The 27,754-nt window shown below is 37.6% G+C and overlaps 1 protein-coding gene across 1 annotated transcript in view; it reads right to left on the bottom strand.

Annotated features, from left to right (window-relative positions):
• The window catches only part of LOC101868936 (contactin-6), an 88,768-nt gene that overhangs the window by 34,006 nt on the left and 27,008 nt on the right, over positions 1–27,754 (bottom strand). The window contains 7 exon segments of the mRNA XM_034066202.1: positions 6,275–6,393; positions 6,396–6,430; positions 7,466–7,587; positions 10,818–10,959; positions 13,484–13,668; positions 21,399–21,501; positions 23,288–23,491. Coding sequence (XP_033922093.1) covers positions 6,275–6,393; positions 6,396–6,430; positions 7,466–7,587; positions 10,818–10,959; positions 13,484–13,668; positions 21,399–21,501; positions 23,288–23,491 — 910 coding nt within the window.

Raw genomic sequence — 27,754 nt, 5'->3', positions numbered from 1 at the left:
GAACATAGAATATACCTTGCAGCTCTCAGCATTCCCTCAGGAAGGGTATAATGATGACTTTGTCTGGTTAGCACCAAATATACAATGGCAATGTGGCCTGAGGGTTGAAAAACCAAGGCAATTCTATACAGCAATCTCAGCTTTTGTAGAAGTTCCCATATCTTAATATGTAAGTTCAGACCAAACACTGGAAGCAGGCAGGTGAATCCATGCCTTTGATTTCTGTCAATTTGTCAGCAAGGAATAGAACTGAAGTGATTAATCAGATTTAGCAGATGTGGAATCAATTCTGTTGGTTCCCTAAGCAAAAGTAGAATTTCATCAGCAGATAAGCTTAATTTGTATTCATGTTGACTTACAATGATGGCGTCCAAGATATCTGAAATTGCTGTGATCACCAATGCTCACTTTTCAAGTGCTCTATTGAAAAACTAAAACAGGAAATGAACTTCTTTACAAGCATACAGACACTGATAAGATAGAAGGGTTAAGGCATATCAAAGCTATGCAAAGCTCCTTTTTGTAGAAAAGCAAGAAGGATAAAAAATAGGGATACACTTAATCCAGGCTTCAAATACCTGATTTAAAAAATAAAATAATAGTAATATTAATATCCCATTGCTATTCACATAGCCACATTGCTGAGAAAGCTGGAATAGCATGAGAAAATATATTTTATATGAAACTTGCTACCAGCATACAAATGTCTACACCACCTTCATCTCCAAATAGGGGGTGCGTAAAGCAGGGTGGTTTAAGCATTAAGCAGCATGACAAGCAAAGCTCTTTGCCTGTGCTAGTCATCTGGTCTGACTTCAATATAGATAGGGTTTTTTTTCAGGCATTGTATATAGGTTTCATCTCCCCAGCTTTGCTCATCTAGAACTTAGGTATCTCATGTAAGACAGAGTTGAAGAAATGTAAATAACTACTGCAGACCAAATATTGACTTCAGCTAAATTAAAGTTAAGTGACATCAATCTTCTCCTTTGTTAGTAGACTAGTTCAAATTTTGGAATTTTCAATCCATTCTGTGTTGATTCCTCCCCAAGCAGATGTGGTTTTGATGTTTGTTGGGCTTTTTTAAAGATAACGGATATTCTGTAAGGTTTCAGTACAAGCTAAACAAACAGTGTTGACATTCTCTTAATTGAAATGTTTCATTGAAGTTTGTTGAACTGCCCTGACACATTTCTTCTCAAATTGTTTCAAGCTGAAATGCTATTTCACACTGCAATGTGCACTGTATGTTGTATTTGATCAGTTGATTGAGGACTCCTCCTGTTTACCAATTAATTCCCTTTATTTTTTAACTCGTTATCTCTCTAATTACAGCAGCAATTGCAAGAGAGGATTCTTTTCTCAAATAACAAAAAAGTTTAAAATGTGTTAAGAGGTACATGGTTTTGGAAGCAGTGGAGCAGCAGAAGATATGCAGAAACAGATGGTGACCACAAGTGCTCTGAAGGCTGTAGTAGAAGGGTCCTGCCCAGGAGACTGATAAAGCAATTCAGATGCAGCACACAGCTGTGGGCAGACCTCACTTTGCAAGTAATGAAACCTGTTGGGTCGTTGCATTTCATATGAGAGCAGGAAAATCCCCTTGATTTTGACATTCCAAGGGGCAGCTGTAAGACTTCAGCAATTACCAGATAATTGCCCCCACCCATAGAGTTAGATGTCTTCAGGTCCACTGTTGAAAGACAGGTTTTCATTTTGGTACTTAATTGTTCTCCCATGTTTTCTTTGAATAATGGCAAGAAATTGAGTGCAAAACACCAAAATTAAGTGTAGAATGGGAGGGATGATTTTATCACACAGAGCAGCTTTATTTATGGCAGAGAATCAATTATCATCATTCACAGAGATGGGACTAAACTGAATCCTGAACGCAAGGCTAGGAGCCAACAAGCATTGAGCATATGTTATTGACCCCTAAACATACTTCTTGTCCAGTCCCAGAAAACTATTTAAATTATGAATATTTGCTTATTACTGATTATTAATGCATGGAAAGTATGAGTAATGCATTCTTTCAGCCTACGTAATTTCTTAGCTATCCTAATTTAGATTCTGAGTGGAGTGAATCACATATGTTTGTATGCATTCACTAGAGTGTTTGGTGATCCTCAACTCACGGTGAGGGAATAGCACCTCTCTCTGGTAAAGCAAAAGGGGCTGCAATTCCCATTTATTAAATGATTAAGTCAAAAAGGATTTTTATAAGTTTCCCTTGAGGGATCTCATCCTGAATCCACTGAAGGCACTAACAAGACATATTTTTATGATGAGATCAGTGTCTAGACTTGCAAATTTGCTTTATTGAATATATGAACTGTTCCCTTCTACTCTTCCTCAATGGACATGTGGGGTGATAGCAGGGAGAAGTGAGATGAAGAAAAGCCCTGTTGCACTTGCTGAGAATATATGACCATATATGAAAATAGCTCTTATCTATGTCAAAATCTACAGGGCTGGAGTTCAAAACATTAAGCTTGTTCTTCGTCACATTTCATTTCTACATTGAGCTAAAATCCACAGCACATGCCAGAAAGAAGTCACACCTTTGACAAAGGGCAACCAATCTTTTCAAACAGTTGTCCACCAGACAAGTGATGTTGCTCCTGAAAGCCAGTTTCTCAAGACTTTGATCCAAAGAAGAGGGTTAATTGTCCAAACGAAAACCTGCAGCTGTACTGCTACATGATCCAAAGAAGCTGACCACAGGATCACACGAAGAGAGAGCACGTAAAAGTAGCTAGGATTAGCCAAGCAATGTGGAATTTCTTTTTGATTCCTGCTGCTGATAACCTTGAATTCCCTCTCTAAGGAGGCAAGTAGCAAGAACCAAAGATAAATCCCATAACTAAGGGTGTGAGCCATATGAATGAAGCTGGAATTTAGCTATTTCTGAAATTTTTAAAATAGAATACTGTTGTGGTTTAAGCCCAGCCATGCAGCCACTCTCTCACTGCCCCCTCCCTTCCTTCCCCCCACTCCCGGAGGGATGGGGAGGAGAATCAAAAGAATGTAGCCCCCACGGGTTGAGATAAGAACAGTCCAGTAACTAAGGTATAACACAAACCACTACTGCTACCACCAATCATAATAATGATAAGGGAATTAACAAGGGAAGAGAATACAACTGCTCACCACCCACCAACCGATATCCAGCCCAGTGATCTCACCCTTCCAGGTAACTGCCCCCAGTTTATATACTGGGGTATGAAATACCTCTGGCTAGTTTGGGTCAGGTGTCCTGTCTCTGCTTCCTCCTAGCTTCCCCTCCTCTCTGGCAGAGCATGAGACTCAGAAACTCTTTGGTCAGACTAAACACTACTGAGCAGCAACTAAAAACATTGGTGTTATCAGTGCTGTTCCCAGGCTGAAAGTCAAAAACACAGCACTGCACCAGCTACTAAGAAGGAGAAAAAAGACCGCTACTGTTGAACCCAGGACAAATACTCAAAGGAGAGGGGACATGAAGACTGGGAGTAGTAAGCAGACCTCGTACAGGTATGTTTAGGTTTTGTTTTGCCATCTAATATAAAACCTCATTTATCTGTTTTTTTTTTTTTTAGGATATACATATATGCATCAATTTCAATAAAATATTTTACATAAATCAGAGCATACAGTCTATTGACGATCTGGGCAATGATGCATCCAAGCTGCAGAGAAAATGAGAGAGACAAGCAAGACTGGCATAAACTGTCTGTGCCCTGTAAAGGGGATCAAGGGCTAAGGACCTCCAGTTCTGGCCCACTGCAAAAGATTCAGACTCAGGAAATGTTAACATATTTTTCAACTATCAGGAGCCCAAATACTGCAACTTCATAAACCTAAAAATGCTTGTTAAATAAATCCTCAGAGGAAATAAAAAATATTTCATGGTGCTTTAATTAATATCGTCTATTAATTAGCCTTTCCGAGTTAACACACTTCTCTATGCATACTTACAAATTAACATTAATATAAAGCAGTGTTATCTTGTCATACTGTGAAACTCATATGATCAGGGAGAGCAGTGATCATGTATGCATGACTATTACAAATAAACTATTATCATGACTGAAAGGAAGAATGTGGAAAAGAAAGAATATTCTTATCCTTAAGGTAGAATAGGTCTAGTTGCACTATTTCTGTAACAAAAGACTGAATTTCTATAATATTCTGAAGAAGTTATGTGATCTGATTTATTTAGCAATGTGTCCATCACTGTTTTGGTTTACAACAGTAAAGGATTTGTATTTCCTTTTTTTTTTTTTTCAGCACTTCTAACTGCACCAGTTTTTTATTTTATATTTTTTTTAAAGCTAGTAGAGGAGTCCATAGAGATTATAGTTGCTGGGCAATAAAAAGGGAGCAGTAATAAATTCATAAAAACAGTTAATCTTCATGTGACATGTCAGGGATTAATGATATATATAGAGAAAGGCAGACCAGGTTCCTTCTATTTATTAGGAGCAAAGATACATGTGATTTTAGTACTTTAATTAGCTGTGTATTTTATTACAGCCATACAAATCCTTATTTCATTTTCTGCTTTCTCTCACAAGGATCTCTAGAAAAATACTATATAGATGATTTAAAACTGTGACATTAACTATTTTGTCATTTAACAATCAAAAAAACCTCAAATTCTACTTTGCATCAGTGGTAATATTTTGCACACAGAGTTTAAACAATTTCTCCCTTTGCCTCAGTGTAAATTCAGCTCCTTTTGTTTACTCCTGCTAAACACCAGAAGGCCTTCTGGGATGCTCAAAAATTACAATGTGCTTATAATTATTGCTAGTAAATTAATACAGAAGCACATGTAAATACTGTATGCTATATGTAAGTATTTTTATAAGCAAATTAGATGGGGGAATATCAGGCTACCAGAATCTCAAGATCTAGGCTTAATTCAACTGTTTAAATTCTAAGTCTTAAACAGTGCTCTCCTCACTCCTTTTTTCAATGTCAGAAAAATCCAGGGACTGCCTGTAGCAAACTGTATACTGAGCATACTGTAGGGATAGGCTGTGTCTGATAGGATGAGCAGCTCTTTGTTGAATAGACAGTACAATCAAAATGCAAATAAAGATTTGACTGAACACTAAAAAGGAAATTATTTTTCATCATCAGCCGGGCAGTTAAAAATGTAACTGCTATTGGTGAAAGTGGGGAAAATTGGAAAGGTCTCTATGACGTGTGGCATGGGTTGTTTACCCAAATATTGCTGTTTCATTGCAAGCATGTATGTGAAATACTTCTCAGATTTGTACTTTCTTTCACAAATACTTCTCTGATTTACTTTTAGCTGCATTGTATGTTACTTCTTTGTGTCAGTTTTAGATAATGTTGTTTTTAATGTATTATGTCTTATGTCACCCAAACTAACCTCTGTGAAGTCCTATGCACAAAATCTGGTGTTCAATTTCCAGGGTGTTTTGAATTACTAATTCTGGGTTTGGACTTTTAAAATTATAATAGGCTAACACAATGTCGCTATTATATTTGTGAACTAAAAGGGTTGCTAATAGAGATTACAATTCTTTCTTAGACAGTGTTGCCCATTTTTCTGTCTACATTTGAATATGGAAATATCATCACAGTTATATATTGTACATACTGTTCACAGCCTAAGTTGCTTTTGATTTTAATGCTTTACTATTTAATTGACCTTAGCATGTAATAATGTAGATGGTTTGTATTAACTCACAGATGAGCTATTGGCCATCACAGACAAAATGTCAATAAAGCCCTACAAAGACCATGCAACCCCATTCCAGTTGCTGGGGGAGTATACCAGTATGCTGGTCCAGTGGCTAAATCCTCCCTAAACAGAAGAGACAGAATATGGAGGCTGATGTAGTTATGGCTTATTATACAACCTGTACAGCTGTGAAGCAATTACGCCATAGCCTGGGGGTATAGTCCGTTTCCCTGAAGCCTCCATTGATGTTTCCTACATGAAGCTGATTCACTCCGGCTTTGTGTGCGGTAAACAGTCAGCTCTGATAGCATTGCAGTGAATTAACTGCTGATGAACACAAACATATGTATCATACAATTACCCGCATGCATTCAGTTTGGCTTTGTTCTCAACCAGGTTTATATCCACAGAACCGTATGGCCACCACTAAAGACAAAGAGGTCTCTGGCATCAAAGTTTTGCATTAATGAGCTGCCAAAAGCAATGCTAAGCTAGCTGTGCTTCAGCTGTGTTTAAATTATGCTATTAAAACAGAGAACTCCCACCAATCCAGCAACTGGTTTATGAGGATACCTTTTGTTCTGGGGCAGAACCTCTGGGCCCTTTCTCCAGTTAATAACTGCTCTAGGAGGAGCGCTTGGTTTACACCCAATTGTAACTTCACCTCCAATTTGAACAACAGATATTTTTTTTCCACACGATTTTTGGAAAAATCAGGTGCTGCAGCTGAAAACAGAACAAGAAAGAGCAGAGCAGTATGCAGCTCACATGTTACTAAAAGAACTTGCTAAACTCTTCCGAGTTACATAGTAGGTGTATCCAATAATTTCTTTGTGTTTGAGGTTTTGGTGAAAGTACATGTATTTAACAGAAAAGATGTATTTAAGTACCAAAGAATGAAATTCATTGTGTCTTATTTAATGTCTATGCTGTTCTGTCTACTTAGAAACTGTCTGCTCTGACAATCTTTCCTTAGGGTTATCTGCAGGCTGGGAGAATAGCTCTATCTATGACGAAGAACCCTGAGCAGAGCTATGTCAGCAGGATAAACATCAAACTCCTGATACCAGTCACATGTACTCATCTGCAGAGAGTATTCAGTTATAATCACAGATTTTCAATGGCTTTCTGTTCAAAACCTGTCACTGTTTGCTGAAAATATTTATTTTTTCAGTAGTTTATGTGAAAATTCACTCTTGAAGGAAAAAACTATATAACAAGAACTATACAACAGTTAGGTGCTCTTAAAGTCTTTTACTAGTTTCATTAGTATTTGGCTATTGAACAAACTTTATATTTTAATATCTATAACAGACTACATATATGTGCAAATTCCATTTTATGTGCATCATTAGTAATCATTAATGAGATTACTTGCTACATGTTATTTGTTTTTGTATATGTATTTGCCATATGCTCTTTATTTATAGTTAAAACTATTTTTCTTGCTTTCTCAAATGACTTAAAAACTGCAGAATAACTATTAATAACCCAAAATACTAAGTGTGAAACAGCATTCATTAAACTTGTGTGTATGTGTTAAAAAAAAGACCATAGACGGATTAGATTCTTCCCCCAGGCCAGTCATGAAATAAAATTAAAAGAACATTTGTATGTGGGTGAAAAGCAAGCAGCAAAGAAATATCAACAGACTTGAACTGCCAGGTGGAATGTAATCTACTAATTCCTTAATTTCAATTTTTATCCAATGAGTATCATTTCATACTCAGCAGCTGCTCATTTTAGTGACATTTACTCACCTATCCACCCACAACTCATCATTGGCATAAATAGTACTGTACTTGTTTTCTGCCACACACTGATAGGGGCCAGAGTCTGACATATTCAGCATAGGTATGATAAGAGTTCCATTTTCTATGTGAATTCTTTCTGATAAAGAAAAATAAGTAAAAACACTGACGGAGACAATGAATGTACAATCCCAAAGTTTTTGGTATCACACTGGTGTTACTGATCATAAGTCAGAAGCAGAAATGTTAATTTATCTGGAAGCAGTGTGGATGAATATGTCAGAAATATAAAATGTGATGTATACCTTACTATATGATGATGGTAATGTTTTCAGACCTCTTAGCTTCGTCAAACTTTCCAACAACATGAGGCACATGTCGCAATGTCATTGCCTTAGGCAGGTTTGCCCAGATGTTCCAGCTGTGGCATGCATTTCTGTGCCTTGCTGAATTGTGAATCTGTGGGTATGCTTCACTGTGAAGCAGACGCTGAAGTGGTTACCATAGAGCAGGTATGGCTGCTCCATGCTGGGAGCCTGGAGCATGTTCCATATGGCTCCGAAGAAGCTGCACTAGCAGCCTTGTCTGAGGCCATGGTGAAACATGGCCTACTCCCTCATCCGATTAGATAAATCAGATGATGATGATCTAAGATGATCAGAGAAGCTCTACAGGAGACAGAGGTGCTCAGATAATGGAAACATTTCAAATGTCATCAGATCAGAAGCCATAGAAAAATGATCTACTGAAAAAGCTCTACTGAAAACCAACTCTTATATTCCTATTGGAAACCCACAGGCAGCAGTTCAGATTGGAGGGAGAGCATACCCCTCATAGCTTGAATTTTATACACACTAAATTTCTTCAGTGCAATTCTGCCAAAATAGAGAAAACTACACAGTAGGTAAATTTGGACCAGAGCTTAGGTTTAGGTGTACTTAAAGGAGTTTCATCTGCTCTATTTTGGCAAATAGAAAAAAGCCTGTTTCATGCTAGAGACATAACTTCAAGATAATAACATTGTGATTTTACAATTGCTAACCTCTAGAGACAGTAATAGCTCCATTGAGGAGGAGAGGAGAACCTGACCCCCAAAACTGGTGAGTTTGGAAGAAACCCACAACAGGGATTATAAACACCATCACCAAGTGCAAGTCTGAAATAACTGATACTGCTATTACACTGCTCCTTTAATCTGGCTTTACTGCCTCTGAACCAGTAATAGGAGCATACATTGAGTATACAGTACAGTCTTTGCTGAACAGTTGCAAACATCTAAAACCTATTTGTGACCTGGTAAACTTATAAAACATGACTTTTTGTGTGGCCACAGATAAGCCAGTTGAACAACCTGTTGGGGGGATTTCTCCTGCCCCACTTGCAGAGGGGAGAGTGCCACCTATTGAGCCATGGAGCTCTATTTCTCTATACTCTGGCTTTTCCTTGGAGGTCTCCCAACCAAGAACTGATCCAGCCCAACCTTGTTTAGCTTGGAAATTTGATGAGAGCACAGCCTGCGGTTGGTATGGCTGGTGTGTTGCAAACTAATTAACAACATTACATTACTTATCCACTGTTAAATTTTCTGGTTTTTTGAGGCTCTCACTACAGATATTTTTTGCATACTTAATTTTACCTTCAGGCTGTTTGCTATCCTCTCGTCGCATTCTACTTTTACAATCATCCTTTGAATGTTTAACCCCTTCCTGAAGCAACTCTCATGTTTCATACACATGCTGAATTCCCCACCATTCTCTGCTAGCTCTTTTGAGCTATGCAGACAAAAAGAAGAATAAAGCATGCTGTGTACACAAGCAGCAATAATGCAGGGATGACCAACTAGGTGGTCAGAAATACAGGTTTGACAAAGAGTAGACAACATCTTCAGAGCCATCCCCAAGGTGTAAAGTGCCTGGAAGGTAATCTTCCTATGATCCTTCCATTGAGCAGGGTGCTGTGAAAGACTGAATATTTTATTACACCTTCCTTGTACTTTCACCTCTAACCTATCCATTTTGTCCATTGAGCAACAGCATTCCACATTTTTGTTGCCTGAAGTATTCCATTTACAATATACTGTAAGTACTGTGAAAATGTTGGTTGAAAATGTCTGTAGAGTGTTTTATTCTTTTTTATTGAAATGATATGATCTAAGTGACAGATTTTAAATATCACTGTCTTCAAAGAGAAAAACTAGATATTATTACTTAGGAAGAGGTGACAATAAGATCAGGTTTAGGAAAATTGCAATCCAAGTAAATTCTGCCTAGCCTTCTCAGATGCTAGTTGGATTCCATTTAGGACTAATCCAGCAGAAAATCATAAGGAAGATTGGAGTCCACTCCAATTGTTTCAAAGAAATAGTATTAAGCCAAACAAGTCCTAGTTCTGCAACCCAGCAGGTGCTAATTCCCCCCATATGTTTTGGAAATTATTCTGTATCTGTTATTGCTAGACAGAAATTAATCACAGGATTATTTTTTTCCAACAAAGTAAAAATACATTGCAGATGAGCCATGCCATTTTATGCCTGATGCTGAATAGGTGTTTAATAAAAGAGGAAAACTTGGCCTCAGCAGAATGCAAACGCAGCAAAGAGCCTCTTGCCACAGAAGTCATTCTCCATGAGGCTGCCAACAACTGAAGATTAGAAGACAAATGTGCCAAAGCATAGCCATCACAGAAGTATAATTATACTGCCTGGAAAAAGACAAAGGGTTTCGAAGACCTGTCTGCATAAGTATCTGATCAGGTTCAAGTGAGCTTCAATCAATTGCCTCTCTCCTCCTGCAATCCTTTCACTTCACTACTTCCCTTTCCACTTGATCCTTCTTTTTCCTTTAAGAAAGTTCTTTCACTTATTCACCTTCTCCTTACAAAGTTTTCTTTAGTCTATTATTTCACTGTATAGTGCCAGAAAAGTATTAATCTCAATATTACCTGATTTTCATAGCTAATTCAGTTAAAGGATTAAGATAGCATAAGAATTGCCGTACTGCATGAGACCAAAGATTATCCAGCCTACAGACTAAGAACACAAACAGAATTAAAACACAAGTTAAAGGCAATTTTATAATGCCAGCTCTGAAATATACTTCCACAAACAGACATTTGGCATTTTACTGATTCCCCAAATTACAGATTATGTCTACAAATGTGTTTAGTGTTTCTGGATAGTGTGAGGTGTCCTTGCCCATGGCAGGCGGGTTGGAACTAGATGATCTTAAGATCCTTTCTAACCCTAAATATTCTATGATTCTAAAAGATAATGCACTGTAGAATGAATGTCATTACTAAATCATGAAAAAAAACCCAAACTAACTAACCCAAAAGATGAGCAAGAAAGCAAACAAAACAACAGGAACCTTACCTCTGGTGTGAATGGCTGGCCATTTTTTAACCAACTGTAGGAAGGGCTTGGTTTTCCCTTAGCCTTACATTCCCCAAATAAACTGTCATAGAGAGACAGAAAGGCATTTTGGATTTTTTTATCCCATTCAGGGAGTGCTGAAATGAATATGAAAATCATTTTAAACAGGAGAAAAGCGAAGTCACTGGAAGTATGTTGCCATTAATTAATGAACTGAGCAAGGCTAATTAGTATTTGTCCAACACATTCTTTCCATATCTTAAGTAAATTTTGCAAAACAATTCCTTAGCATTAAGCATCAGGACAAACTTGGGAAAAAATGTTAGAGATCAAGTGGCTGGTAGGCAGGCAGTTGGTTTAGTTATTATTCATTTTTATAGGCAAAGTTTGCAGAAGCAGTGATTTTATATGTCTGAAATTCTGGTCATGCTCTCTGAAAGCACTGTGACTACTTCTTTTTGAGAAACAGTCTTCCTCTAAAGGTACTTGAATCTGTGCACCAAAACCAGAAATTTCAGTCATTTGTCAGTTAATAAAAAACATGGATTACAAATATTACCCCTCTATTTTACTCACATATCTGAGACCATGGGTTGTTTGGTTGTAATTTACCACACAAATAATACACAAAAGAAACAGCACTACTCAGATTAGGGTAACACTTTCTGAATACTTGTGGCACATTGGCTTAAATTAATTTCTGTGTAGTAGCAGAACTTTCAGGAATCACATATGAGCTCTGTAAATATCCAACTAAGTACTATTATTCAACTAAGCAGGAATTATCTTGAGCAGGCTGACATTTAGAATAGTTGTCAAGATGTAGGTGAATAAGACCTACAGAAAACAACTGACATCCAGTTAACTTTGGGACAGACCAAAGCCACATGCAAGTGAGATAACCTCTACCATGAGCAGCTGGTGTCCTAACATCCTGTGAAAAATGTTTGGCTGGGTTATTAAATTATAATGCTGTAGTCTCCATATATATATACATATATATACATATATGCAGTTCTTACATAAAACAATTCAATTTTAAGAAGATAATCATTATCCTTTGAGACCAGCAGAATAAGCCTCCCTCTACAGCATGGCCCTGCAGGTAGCTCATGACTCTGTCCCAACAAAGGACTTCAACATTGTCCAACAATACCATGCCAACAAGCTGCTTCCCAGAATGGGAAAGTATCTGGGATACAGCTCCCCATGCTTAGAAGTGATTCTAATTACACGTAATTTTTATTGTTCTGAGTGCCTATGGCACGGGATCTAAGTATCAAACAGAGAGCAACAGACAATGTCCAGGAAATAAACCCTACTTCCTCGAGACAAGCTGCCTACTGAGCAAGAGCAGCGCAGCACAGAAATTAAGCAAGAGGAAGTCAATTATACAGACAATATACCAGCCCACTCCTAATATGATAAAAACCAAACTTGTACAAAAGCTTCATGACTGCTGTTTATATATTTCACTATGAACAGCTATTAATTAATTTACAAAACACATTTAATAAGCTCATTGTTTTAGATTGCATTAACTGATCATAATTTTGTAATTGCTTATTCTGTTATCAATCATGTCCAGGTAATCTACTCAACTTAATTTTAATGGAACTGCTTGATTGATGTTCTGCAAAAATTAGTGAGCAATGAGAATAAAAATAACCCCCCAAAAGCAAAGAAGCAATTAAATATTCAAAAGAGCAGCAGACTGCTGTATTCCTGGCATGTATCTTGATATTAGTCATGGCTGCAGGAGACTGGTGGTTTATCAGCAAAGCCTGCAACTCTTCATTAGAGGAGATTTACTTGTAAAGAAAAAAAATACTTTCCAAGGTCTCAACAGATGCTAGTCAGTTGTAGGCTCAGTCTAGCTTTCTGTAATTTTTTCCTCACTGTTACTTTTATCGTACTTTTGAGTTGTGTTAGTTTTTATTCCCACCCTTTTGAAAGATGTATGAGATAAAGAAGTTATCTCCCTTCTTATTCATGTTGAAATATGTTACTTTCCCTAAGTATTAACGATAGGGCTAAAGAGCATATCGTTTGCTGTGGCTATGAGGGACCATCATGTGTGACTTGCATCACAAGAAATGTATGCATGAGGGAAGGGAAAAGGAAAAGGAGAACAGTTTCACAGATATATTATTCTCCACTTACAGACAAGGAGGAGGGAAGCAGTGGAATGAGTTTCCCCTGCTTTGCTCTCATCTGTTTATGGAGCAATACAGTTCAGTTAGAATAAGAGGTGAAATAATCTTACAGCCACATGAACCAAAACCTCATGAATCCTTCCCTGATCTGCATCTGGGACAGCATAGCTTTATGCTGCTGTGAGCTACAGAGAGTAAATCTTTCTGCCTGACCTTAATGTTTCATGCAAATGTATTAGGGATTCCTTTCTGCTTCATATTAACCTTTACAACTTCATCATGTCACAGCCCACATTTTCAATCTGAGTTTTAAATGCAAAATATCTTTATTTGCTGAGGATGTAATTCAGTGAAGGTCACTGCAGACCTACAATCATTATTTAATCAGCTTAACCTGAACTACATTTCTTATCTGCAGTAAGTGGCTAATAGGCTTCATCTACAAAATACATCTGAACACCATCATACTAAAAAAACCCCCAAAAGCATTAATCAATCTACTTACCATAGACAAATAATTGACCTCTTGAAATGTTTATTCCTCTAATGTTTCCTGTGATGCACTCATAAAAGCCTTCATCTTCTTGCTGAACATTTGGGATTTCAAGAACTCCTTTGGTTTTGCTGTGCTGAATTTTTTTTGTCAATGAGTTTCCATCGGACCTCTTCCAGCTAATACTAGGGACAGGACTAAATAATTATATTTTATTAGAGAAAAAAAGAGAGAGCATTTGTTATAGCAGGGAGAACATAATGTTAAATCCTTTCATAAGAGTAATAATATTTTTAAAAATGAATAATTTACATTTCTGACACACAGAGGTACATAAGGCAGGTTTTATAACCCATCTAATTTATTTAGAAGCAAAAGTCAAACAGTGGCTTGAAGTCCTCAGTCAATTCTATGATTTCTTCTTAGGCCGATGTGGATTTTTTTCCACAGTAACTCTTAGCTAGGGCTGAAGCCTGCCTGTAAACACTGTGACACTGAAGGAGTGACTTTGGAAGCCCAAATAAGCACAAATAAGCACCATAGAAGCACTGAATTATGGACTGGTTTTCAGAGCAAACAAATTCCCTGTAGCATTAGAAGTATTTCACACTTTAAAATAGGAAATATTGGAGAAGAATCCAAAGGACCTAAAAATACCAATAAATCTAGGTATAAAAAATGGGGGCCAGGGTAAAGGAGGGCAGACAGATAGCTGAGTGAAGAAGTGGAAAGCATGAGACACTGAAGCTAAAAGGAGACAGAAACAAAAGAGAATATTTGTTATTTCATGTTCTCATAGCTTTCTGTCATTTTCATTTATGTTTGGATCAATGTATTCAATACAATAAAAATATAGCCAAGTGTGAAGGCAGCTATAAATACTTCTTGGATTTCTGGTAATATCACAAACCATACAAGCCTTACTTTCATGATCTATTATGTCACCAAAACACTTTGAAATATTAATAGTCTTGGATTTCACAGTTACTTTCTGCATCTGCAGAACTTAAGTTTCTTTTTCTAAGCAGACGAACAATTGTATTTTGAACAGCTTTTTACAGAAGCTTTGGCTAAATGCTGACTTTTTGATTGGAAATAACATCAACAGCAAACACTCAGTGCTGAACTTGAAAACATAACTTCAATGGAAATTAGAAGGGCACATTGCCCTTGCCTGCCAGTCCCCAAGGCCTCAGTCCTGCAGTGCTGATGTACAAACCATTTATTCTTTTTTAGCAGGGGCTAGAACTGCTCGCACCTTATTCAGATCTCTGGTTCAAATCCATGTTTATTGATCAAAGAAAGTAACTTGTCTGTAGATGTGATTTGATTAATACAGGTAAGTTTAAGCCTAATTTCTGCATTTTGAGTCTATATGGTTACGATGTTAACAAGTTCACTTAGAGCCAGAACCACCAGGATGCAGGAAAAGTGTGAGCAGCCAGCCAATTACACAGATTGAACAGCTAGGCAGGTGTTAGCAGAGTAACTGCAAACAAAATCAACAGAAATAGACTATGTACAGGGCAATTTACAGCTCAACCACTCTAACATACAACAAAAAAAATCCCATAATAACCCTATGAGCTATTTAAGCAGCATAATTATTTCTCTAGCTACCTTATATTTTCCACCAGAACTGAGCTGCCAATGAAAACAATTTGGAACTATAAGCAATTTATTCCAGATTCTGGTATTAGCTCTGGACCGGTAAGTTCGTACATATACATGCATAACTTACACATACACTCACATATGCTGACTCTCACAAGGCCCCTCCAAAAGCTGAACAATTTACTACAAATGAAAGGGACTGGGACATGGCAGACATCATTAACTAGTGAAAACATGTAAAGAGCTAATGAGATTTTCTTATTCTATTTCCCATTTTGGTTCAAGGCCTATACAGACGCTTAAATTTCAAGTCTTTTTGGACAACAGTTCTCATCACCACCTGTATTAATTGTTCTTCGTTATGAGACCAAATACCTATTTTAGATGCAAACTGGTTTAATATTATTCCTTACAAAGAAAACCTTAAAAGGGTTTGTCTGTTTTGCTCAAATGCATTGGTTAGTCTGTTAAAAGGTACTGTCTCCTCCACAAATCTTGCATGACACTATTTGTGCAGACTTTCTGTAAACCAAGTTACTTTTAGTTGTTTAAAAGAAATGCAGCTCTAGTGCAGAATAGGTCTGTCCCACAGTTGCTTGCTTTAGTGAGGAAAACAGCCAGAGGTATTTTGCAGTCTTACAGTAGATTGATTCAGACAGTTGGTGACAGAAAGGAGAGTATGGCTGGCTTTTAAAATGCTACTGCATATTAAACAGTGGGTGAATAGCTACTGTGTAACAGAAGCATGCAGTGCATTGAATGCCAAAAACATTTAGCTACTTCTTTTAAAGGCATTTCTTTTGGATTGATTTTTTTTTTTTAACAAAGACATTAAAGAAAACTAAAGCCATATGGGAGAAGGAAAACAATTAGATACATTCATTCACACTGTGCTACCTGAAATTGTTTCATCTAAATATTTCCTGTTCTAGCAGCCATTTGTTTTCTCTTAGTACCAACTATTCATGAATAAGGAAAGTCTGCACTGACACCAAGGCCAGAGGCAGGGCTCTGTGGGAAAAGGCCCCTTCTGTCAACTTGTCAAGTCAAGTTTACTAGGGTTTAAACTGAAGATGCTGTTCTGTTTTCCTTACCTACACCACATACTAATGACATCCTTGGGGAGGTTTCAAACAAACTCATCTCATTTTTGGCCACATACAAGGGTGCTAGAAATGCACTCCCTCTATTGTTAGCTGTAGCAGGATGACAAAAACATCAGTTTGATTCATCAGTTTTGCTGTGTTTAAATGTGTAATTGTAATATATAGTTAACAACACTTTGCTCTCCTGCCAGGGAGTCTTGCATCAAGTGGCCTAGTTTTATCAGCAGAAGGAACTGATTTGTCAGGACAGCAGCTCCTCATCACCCTGAGCTATAGGTTAAACAAGCAGACTGCAGAAGGATACACAGCTCAGCCATGTACCATCATCCATAGGAAGGACCTTGGTTATCACCACAGCTTGAGAAGATCTGCATTTCTTCATTGTCTTTGCTGACACTCCATTATCACTGACTTTCCAGTATCTTCAGTCACTGTATTTTGCAGAAGGCATTTTTTTTTTGTTTTTTTTTTTTTTCTGTTTTCACTGTCTTCTGATATTAGTTTACATTTATATAACCAAACCTGTCAACAACACCTATTACCACAGTATGAAACCTTCAGGGTAACCCCCCCAAATTTAAATATAAAATCTAATTAAACTGCTTTTTGTAACAAATTATCTATTTTCCATGTCAATGCTCTAATAAGTGAAGCTGTCCTTCACACGTAGGTAAAATGTCTATTTATAAACCCAAGTTTAATAAGTAGATCCTTGTAAATTTTTGTAGGATATTATATAATCATATTCTATTGAAGGCCAGTATCCAACATTGCTACACAGACTAGTACCTTCCCATGGAGATTTGGGGTAGGCCTGCAACTGGTGGGTCTGTGCTCATTTAGTCACTACTAATAACCAGATTAAAGTAGACAACTGCTTGGGGCTAAAAAGTTTTGGAATACATAAAGAAACCATGAGTACACTTTTCAAATTTATTACACTTCACAGACCAAGTCTTACTTTCACTTTAGTAAATAAGAAGAGTGCATAAATATGAGAGTGTCTCTGTACATAAATCTACAGTTTATTTTAAATCTTCAAAGCATCTAGGTGTACTAATTTAATTTATATTCTACATACAGGCACTAGAATCACAAACTTGTAAGTTACTAACTCAGAAAGAAAACTCAATGGAAAATAATTTTTGGTCGGTGACAAGTCTTGTCACATCGAACATGAAATTAATTTGTCTGCAGCATTACAGCCCACACCGAGATGAAGGTTCCACCTTTTTGCGGCAAAGACTCAGCAGCCAGATGATGCATAGCATCTGTGCCTCATCTTTCGTCCTATGCATCTGAGGACATTTCACAATAAAATGAAATCTACAGCTTTGATAATAAAGGCGATGCCTAGTTAAACAAAAGAGACAAATCTGAGGTTTGAAAGCTGCTATCATGTCTGCATCAGCTGCTGACATAAGGAAGAATTAGGATTCAAGGGACATCATCATTAAACCACTCCGGCTTCTAATCATCCTGATATATTACTTAGGAAACTTTCCTGAAACCTGCCATTGTGTCCCATTCACCTCCTACATAAACTCCTTGAGAACATCCTAGAATAGCTATCTAATGAAGAAGAGAAGCCTGGTATTCTTGCATAAAGCAGAATACCAATTAATCATCTTCACTGAAGATGGTTATTTGGAACCCCCTTGTAGCTGTATGATTTCCTACTTATACTAACAACCTCTAGAAAAACCCTTCCTTGAATACATATACAGGATCATATCTATATCTCATCATACATCATACATATATAGGGTCTTCACACAAAAAATAATGCTCTGGGTTGAGAAAAATACTGGTTTATATTATTCACATGTGCTCTTTACAACATTGACTGGCAGTGGCCCATCTGCAGGGATTCTGGAGAGATTATTTTCCTATCTTCAAAAAGGGAATGAAGAAAAATATAAAACACATAAAAACCAGGCACAGTTTAATAAATGTGTGTTCCAGACATGAATCTACTTTATTTTCATTCAAGAAACTATTCTTACTTGTGCAACAGAAAAAAAAGTTATTTGGGAAGAAAGCTAGAGAAAGTAGCACAGTAACTCAACTGAACATAATTCTTTCCATGGTATTCAATCCCTCAAAGACATAGTGAACAATAATTTAGATGTATAGCATGATTAATATAGCTTGATCCAAAACATGACTTTTAATACTGGCATATTATTAAACACTGTCAACATAATGAATATTGGTGCAGAACACAAAGCCTCATCTCTCCTATTAAATTGCCAAAGGCTGCAGTATTTGAAATAGTCAAGCTATTTCATATTTTAGTTTTCTCTCTTTTAAAGAATTAATTATAAGGTGCTTTTTTTTCTTTCCCTTTTTAGATTCCCCCTGTCAGTCATCAGATAGTCACATACTGCACACATTCCCTTTTGCCAAATCGTAGTTCCCATAACAGTGAGGACCAATTTACTTTTCAAAGTCTTCTCTACTATTCATGTTCTCTGTTCTACAAAACAGGACTCAGAGCCAAGAGTTGGCCCAAGTGCTTTTGTCCATTTGGGATCTATCCCTCCAAACCCTCCCCCCAGAAATAAATACTGACTCTTTTGCCTTCTTATATTTATTTTCCTCAAAGCAAGCTAAAGTTTATGACTGGACTAGGTGACAGTTTTGGGATATTTTCATGTAAAATGCAAAAAAGAGAGCCTTGCAATAGACCTATGTAGAATATACCTGTCCCTGGGTGTCCCATGCCTAGCTGTAGGAGTATCTAGATGGTTTTGAATTCTCCCAGCTAAGAAGGCATCTTAAAACTCAGCCATAAGTCTGGCCTCTTGTACTTCTTTTAAATGCAGAAGTGTTTTTGAATAAGGTCCAATAGGTATGATTTGCTGTTCCATATAGAAAAAGAGATGCTATTTCTCTAAACACCATGAAAGTACTATCATTTAAGACTTTTGGAGACCAAAACCACAGCAGGTTGCTTATAATCTGTCTTAGATGTGAAAGATTTCTGTTATTCATAGCACAGAGGTAGTAGCAGCTAACAGCATTGTCTGAACCAGTGGACTAACAGTATGAATATAGAAAATTATGGATAATGGGAAAGCAGTTCTGAAATCCAAGAGAGATAATAACCTTTAGCGCTTGTGACAGATCAGAGGTATAGCTCAACAAATGTTAAGCTGAATTGATTTTAACATAAACAGACAATAGTAGGGGCTAGAGTTTTAGTGGAATTTAGGCATCTAAAGGTACAGATGGCTACACTGCTGCATTTATATGTGCCTAGCTACAGTTGCAAACAGCTGGAGGTAGGAAACTTAAAGCTTTTAAAGTTACCACTAATCACCTGCATACCTTTAGAAAACTAGCCTTACCTAATAAATTAAGAGTATTTCACCTGGAATTTGTTTCTCTTGCTTTATTCACATATAAATGCCAGCTGTGAAATAAAGCTATTTCACTGATTGACACATTAGTGAAAGTGTGGTTTAAGGCCTGTTCAGAGTGAAAAAGCAGACTGAAAAAGTACATTTGGGTATAAGACATCTGTAAATAAAAAACAACCCAGAGGAGAAATTCTCCAGTGACACCACTAAAGAGCCTTTACTCACAACAGCATCTCTCAAACACATACACTAGACTAGATGCACATTAACAATATTATATAATAAACGTGTGAAGAATGGATTTTCACCCCATGGATTACTGCTATTTATGCAGTAGAACTCCAGTGATATATGGCAGCACAGGTTTCAGCTGTAGTCCTATATATGAAGAAAAATGTATATTCAAGCTGCATTAACCCTCTCAGTCATTTCATTTTCTAAGCACAGCACAGAAGGATCTGTGCTCACTGAGGGATTTCATTATCTGTCTTTTCAATCCACCCTTTTTTTTCCTCCTCAATATGTTCTTGAAATGGCAAAACCTGTGTTCAACATTAACATGACCCATCTTTACCCCTTCAGTAAGAAGGCACTGTTTTGTAGATATCATTTGCTCCATTTTGAAATGCTCTTCTGTAGTCAGTGTATCATTGTTAAATGCTTTCCATGCAACAGATGGAAATGTAAAATGACAACTTGAAAAGCAAAGCCTGCACTGACTCACACACAATTAAGGAGGTATTTAAAGAGAAGTAGCTTGACAGTATTTGGAAAGGAAGAATCAGCTTTAGCAGGAATGTTCCAGTCTGGTACTTGTTTGGGGCCAAAAAAAAATGCATATGCCTTAAATAAAGACTAGCCCTAAGGTTAGTTTATATAAAAATCTCATCTGAAAGGGAAGGCCATTTCCTGTCTTATTAACTTTTTATTTCTTCATTTTTCTACTTCCCAGCATAGGTTCCAGAGGAACATTTGATTAATTTGTGCTGTCTGCAAGTCAGGCTTTTAACCTCTGGGAAAGCTCTAAACACTTTAAAAGCTTATAGCCTTAAAACGGATTGTTGAAGTAAACTTAAACTAAATAGAGGTCAACAATGTGAGGTTATTTTAGCTTTTCTAGGGAAAACAGTTGCTCATTGGAAAGACTAGTTTCTGTAGGCTGGTTGCATTTATTCAGTTAACCATCTGCTGTTTGAATACAGAGCACCCCTTACTGTTTGAATGCACTACTACTTCTGTAAATGAATACAACAAAAAAAACTAGGAAAAACATAGGCTACTGCAAGCCTAATAGATCTGTAGACTTTAGCAAGAAGGGCTGCTGCTAGAGCTTCATGGGGTTTCTCAAAATGACTGTGTAGGTGCTGGGAGCCACATGTTAGATCCATTCTACACAGTCTACATGCTTTTGAAACACAGCCTGTTTCTCCAAGTTTCATTCTTAACAATGCCACACAGGAAAGCATTTGTTTTGATAAGGATAAGATGTGAATGTGCAGTTACACTAAATGCTGCAACCAGAAGATCTCATCTCAGAGTAAAAACTACTTTTAAGGAATATAATATCTGTTCCAGTTTTCCCTCCCTATCTTTCCTCCACCCAGCTTTATGCTGTAGCCAGGTGAGCTTCAGTTATGATGTAGTTGTGTTTCATATCCCTGGGAATACATAGGGCAGAAACAATCAAACCAAGATAAAGTTACAAGAAAAAAAAGTAAGTTTCACAAATTCACATTCTGACCAAATGAGTTCTACTGTGCAAATTAGAAAGAACCATTGCTTCTCACAGTAGAACAGCATTAGAACCTTAGAACCCACATTTTTATAAGACAAAAATCTTACTTTCCAAGGGCAAAGCATTCCAATTTAACAGATGAGCCCTTCACTGCATATGTTGTTTCTGGAAAACGTACTTCAATCTTTGGTTCATACTCCCCCATCACACCTGTTGAACATCAAAACAGCTCACTCCAGTTGAACCTCAGACCTGTCTAGTGCAACAGAATGTCAGTGTAAAGAAAGGATGGTATTAATAACATTAGAGCCTTATGCTCCATCCATGGCAATCAACACATTATGTCTATGGAACAGACTTAGCCTTTTGGGTGAAGTTCAACTCTATGTTGAAAGCTTATGGGAAATCTGTGAGTTCTGAGCATTTGAATGTTTGAATGGTGGCGAGAGTGGCTTATATGTACAAGTATGCTGTGCATTAAGGTTTTAGATATAAATTAGGATTTATATCTCAAGGTGTGAACAAGCAATGCCTTTAACATTGGTCATTTCTTAGGATACTGGTTATATTCTGGATACAAGAGAATTACGGAATTCTGTGTCCAAAATACTAAAGATTTAAGATGTCTTTAAAACATCCAAATATGAGCCCCAGACTTGAGAAAGGCTGATTACATGTAATTATCACATTTGAACATGTAGTTTAACATCTGATAAACCATAGTATCAGCTTAGGGTATTTAAATTTGCAACTGTTTTTGGATTGTTTTAGCAAACTAAATTTTCAGCTGAGCGTGTTAAATGTAAGTAATTTCAACAGTAATGATTCATATGAATCAGATATTTTCTTCACTATGAGGGTTCTGAGGCGCTGGCACAGGATGACCAGAGAAGCTGTGGCTGCCACATCCCTGGCAGTGTTCAAGGCCAGGTTGGACAGGGCTTGGAGCAGCACAGTCTAGTGGAAGGTATCCCTGCCTGTGACAGGGGGCTTGGAACTAGATGATCCCTAAGGTCTCTTCTAAACCACACTATTCTACCATGTTCCTGCACAGTGTTTGTCCAGAAAATTAACCAGTTCTTATTTTATATTTAAGATGGATCTGACTAATGCACATAAAATTCACTCCTAGAGGCTGCCTATCTAGCACACAGTCCAGAGGCCACCAAAGTGAACAGGAGAAGAGGAAAAGACTGATAGCACAAGTCTGAGAAAAAGAATGAAGTAGAGTGATTGAAAGGAAAAAAATATTCAGAAAGGATCTTAAGCATTTACAATTGCAGCTATATCAAATTACTAACTTTTGAACTGTGGAACTATAACTTTGTTTTGGGTGATCCAATTCTATTATAAAGCAGCATTCTCATAGTGGAAGTATTATTCTACAATGCATGGTTGAGTTTTATTTACCTTAGAAATCTAACTCTATACAGACTTCTGTTACTGATTGTCGACACTGTTTTGCAAACAGTACAAGTATATTGAAATTTAGATGAACAAACTTACAAAACAAATTTTGTGTAAAGATTTCCTAGGTATATATTTCTGACTGTGAGCATTTAATTAGAAGTATTGCCAGAAAGTTATTTGCGCATAGGCAGGTGGATTTCTCACCTCAATGACTCACTTTGAAACACCTTTCTAGATCTGATAGTTGAACTAAACTTAGATTACAAATTTAGAAATCTTTGGGCAGATTTATACCTCAACACAGGCATTCATAAGATGAAAAATATTAGTGTATCATTTGATATTCTCTTATTATTTTTTAATGATATTGACCACTGCTTTCTTTGCATGCATTTAACTCATCATGCCTGTGCTGACAGTTCAAATGTCATTTCAATCCAGCAGAAACTGTACAATCATGTCCTTGCATAACTTTTTACCAGAAGCCTTTCACCTCCACGAAGAGGTATAGCAGTATCAATAACTGGAGGTGAACCAGTTAGGATTGTACTGCACATTTGTAGCCAAGGTTACCCAGAGAACTTACCATCGCTGCGGAGAGTGAGAGGAGTGGGTAGCCCCTGCACACTTTGATTTGCTTTGGAGTTAGTCATAACACAAGTGTAGTTACCCACATCTGATGGCTCTACTTTGGCAAGGTACAGATTTCCAGTTTCTTGAGAAACAAAGCGGTGACTATCTTCCTGAACATATAAGGTATTATTGTTGAAGATCCATGTACAGGACAAGCCTAGAAAACACCAGATACGTATCATGCACCCTTTCCAGTATAATCTGCTTCCCATTAGTGCTTAAGTGCAATATGGCCAGTTGAAACAAGTCAGCTATAGGCCAAACCACTGAAGATGCACAAATTAGTAAAGACAAGGTAGACATTGCTTTAGTTTTAAACTCATTTCAAGCCACTTCAGAAGGTCAAAAAAGTTTTTGCCCCCTGTTACTTTTCATTTTTCTGCTTAGCCTATTTTTAAGTAGGAATGGCAGTGCTGAAGTGCCATGAGAGCACTGTTTTAGTAAATAATTTCTGCTTGTAACACTTTCCCTATGAACATCCAGACAGTAAATTGCTGGTCAGTGTTACAGCTCCTTTCTTCACTCCAAATGTGGAAAAAGGAAACTGGTAACATGAAGCTTTATCATGAGATTATTGTGACAGGAGAGCTCAGCTGCATGCATATATTTTGGAAGCAATTTAAAACTATTTGACTTGCCCACCCTGGAAGTGCAGATCTCCCTGTGGGATTACTATCCAAGGGCTCTTCTTTTCAGATGGGCTTTTTGGACAAGTCTTCTTATTCCCCCAGCAACTAGATTTAGTGCTTGTAGCATAGCATATCACAGCGTGGGTACACCCGAGGTGCTCTGCCAGCCCCACACTGCAGCTGCTCTGCATTGGTGCCAGCATCCCGCAGTGGGAAACAGGACTGGAATTTTGTCTTTAATAAGACACAGTAAGTCAGAAGTTTCAAAACCTACCAGTTTAGCTGTCCTTAATTAAATGTATAATTCATAAGCTAACAGTGTTCTGCCAACAGCTTCATTTTTACATATTTTCCCTATCAACAATCCCATTTGAAAGATTATTTATGGTTTCCCTGCCCCCCCAACTCCCTCCAGCTACAACATGGGTACTGTATGGCAATAAGTCTGCAAACTCTAGTAGTTTTGTGGACTTTTATGTTATCATCTTCTAACATTTTAGGACTCTCATTAGAAATTATGCATCTCCAGGGAGCAATCAATGACACTTTCTATTCTTGGCTAAATCCTGCAAATAGGCTCTGGTTTGCTACAGATTAATGCTAAACTTATTTTCCCAATGTACAGTAAACCTAGAAGATATAAGACCTAAAATAATGTAATGTAACTCATGTGTGCATATACATATGTATACACATGAGATAAAGGCACCCTGTTTTCACATTTGCATGTACTTCTAGATACCTGTTTTAAGCATCCATTTACAGAAGAATATCTGAAGGAGGGTGGGTTTTCCCACAGGGAGGATCAGCCTATAGCTAGAATGATGGGGTGTAGCTATGACCTGATATATCTTCTGGAGACTGTGTACTCACTGTGCTCGTGTCTCATGCACAAAGTTTCAACAGCTACAGCCTGGCTGTACAAACAGACTGAAGTGATGGGTGGGCAAAGCTCTGGTTTCAACTAATTTTTTGAAGTTTTAATCTGCAAGTGAGGCACTGTAAGGAAAAAGTTGAGGATTGGCAGGGTAAATAATCTGTGTTCAATTAAACAGCAGGTTGTAAACTTGTGATTTTTGAAGAAGAAAGACATTAAATCTGCAACCTCTTCAGATTTCAGAATACCTGAGGGCTTATAGCCTGATGTCCCTTTCATGACAGCTGGAATCCTTGCTTTCCTCCTCCCTCCTCACGCAGAGGCACAGAAGAGCTTATGTGCAACAGGATTCCACTGAGCAGTTGGAACATATTTAGATGCCCAACCTTCTGTGACAGGATAGTGTGTCTAATGAGAAATTGGAGGTAAACTAAAAGATGAGTTAATAGGAAAAAGGAGTTTGTATATTCCCTTTCCAACATCTAGTTCTGGTGCAGAGAATTACACGGCTGAAGAAAGCACTGACTCACTCTAACAAGGTACCACCATATCTGCTAAGGCACCAAATAGATGTCCATGAAGGACCTTTAAACTGTTATGGTATGCAATCAAAAAACACATTCTTACTGTATGGCCTGATGATGCAGCTAGAATGTATGATTCTAGTAAAATTCTATTAAAACCAACTTTATGCTACACAGACACTCTTCATGAGGTCAGTCTGTGAATTAATTAATAAGTAAAACAGAAGCAGTCCTTGTCCGTTCTGATTTCAGTTCTCAGGGGGTTCCAGCTGATTTCATTTTCTGAAGTTTGTTACTCTCCCTGTCCTGTATTCCACCATTGCCTTAGGGCCTATTGATGAATTTTCCCATTAACTGGGAACAAGTGCAGTTTAAATCCTTTTCCTCTAAGAATAAGGGATATAAACATCACCACTCTTCTAAGTACAGGTTCATCACCACCAATCCACAGGCCATACTTGCCTAGAGCCTAATTCAGCTACACTAAATTGTAGAAACCTTGATTTTAATTGTCTTCAACAGAAGTTGGATGAAATCTCAAGAGAAAGGAACCAAACTTTGGAGATCAAACTTTTTTCTCTTCTAAGGCATAACACCAGCAAAACACTCCCTTACAAAATATCATTCCTTAGAAAATTGACAATGTCGAAAGATATAATAGGCTAGAAAAATCTAATGTTGTGTTATAAAAGCAGCTACTACTACTTAACCTCTTCCATTTTGGGTCACTTTGAGTAAATCAGGCATACAGCAGGCCCATTGAATGAACAAAAGGCCCACACTATCACTTTCAGGGTTACAGTCATTTGAATGAGTAAATCAGAAGCTGGGAAGAGTCTGGTGAAGATGATGCTGAACAGAAGGTAGTGGAGGCATAGAAGGGAAATTATAAAGAGATAGAAAACTCCTAATGAAGTCTAGCTTAAAAGAACTTGAAAATTGTGCTGCCAGCTATTTTATGGAAGAACAAATAAAGTTACAATCTTAAGGGGTTTGTTTTTGTTTCCCATTTAACCATAGGATTTCTTGACAATGATTGGGATCACACTTCAACATACCCATCACAGCATCAGTATTATTGGATTTCTTACAAAAGTCTTAGCCTTCATTAGAATCAAAGATTTTTGTGGGCTTTTTTTCTCCATTTCGTTTCTTCCTTTGTGCATAGGCCTATTTGGCTGTAACTTTCCTCCAAAGTATTCACTTTTCATATGATGTTGAAGACGAATCAACATGCCTGAAGCAAGGGAATAGAAGCTTTTCTACACCAGACAAATTAGCCCAATTTTCCTGTTGCTCTTTTCAGTATAGTTAATGTGCATTATTTTTGAACAATAAATATGAGGTAAAGCTACATGATGGGTCATAAGGGAGAGAAGCTGCTGAGGAAGAAAACCCTTCCAGAGGTCTGCACTGATCACAGGGTGTTGTGTGCATGATTTTCAGTGCTACAATCCTAGGGTGTGTATGGGTTTGTTTGGGGTTTTTTACTCCAAGGTAGGTGATTATATGGTGTCAGTCTCCTTTTTCATTCTGAAAGTCCCCAAAAGCAGGTCAACTCACCTTCCAGCCAGGAACTGCCTGGTGGGCAAGTCCTAAGCTTGGCCAGGCAGGACAACATCACCTATGCCCACCAGCTATGAACACTTTCAGAGCACAACTGGGAAAGAAGAGCAGCTGATGATCACTCCCTTTATACTAGTCTAGAGAATATAACATTTCATCAGTTTCCTCAGCCCAAGCAAATTCAAATCAATTCTGCTCATTCTGCCAGAGAACAGCTACAGGCTGGTCTCAAGGAGGAAACCCTCTTCTGACAGAGCTGACAAGAAAGGATTAAAGATTCATAGGAGCACTGAGAAATAAGAGCAGAGAGAAAAGGACTCTAAACCCATGACTAAGGTGTTCAGCTCTATAAACAGTGATACACTTCAAACCTTCACTTTAACATTACACATTTTATCAAGTAGGCTGTTCTATAAAATGCAGAAGCAACATGAAGCAGAAGTCAAAGATCCTTTTACATAAAGCAGCACTGCTTGTCTCATCCTGTCCTTTCTACACATCCAGTTTCCTGTACCCTGATTTCATGTGCATCTCCTTCCCCACCCTTCTGCTGGCTGACAATGTGGAATATTTACACAGTGAGCAGATCCACAGAGCTCTTCCTTGAAAGTCTTTTACTTTTATAATGTAGCCTTGGTGTACTAATGTCAGCACAGAGAAAAGCCTACAGACTCAGCATCCCAGCTTCAAATCCTGCCACCTCTTCCAGACAAGTAAATGCAAATGCATAAGGGACCCTGCTGCTCCTAACAAGATTAGCAACTTCCTTAAAGCTCTGCAGGGAGCTAGTATGAAGGAAACTTATATTAGACTTCACTTCTAAG

This window comes from Melopsittacus undulatus, chromosome 9 (genome assembly GCF_012275295.1).
Source record: "Melopsittacus undulatus isolate bMelUnd1 chromosome 9, bMelUnd1.mat.Z, whole genome shotgun sequence".
Classification (NCBI taxonomy): Eukaryota; Metazoa; Chordata; class Aves; order Psittaciformes; family Psittaculidae; genus Melopsittacus; species Melopsittacus undulatus.
Note: the sequence above shows the minus strand (reverse complement) of the source record. Positions and strands in the feature narration are given on the sequence as shown.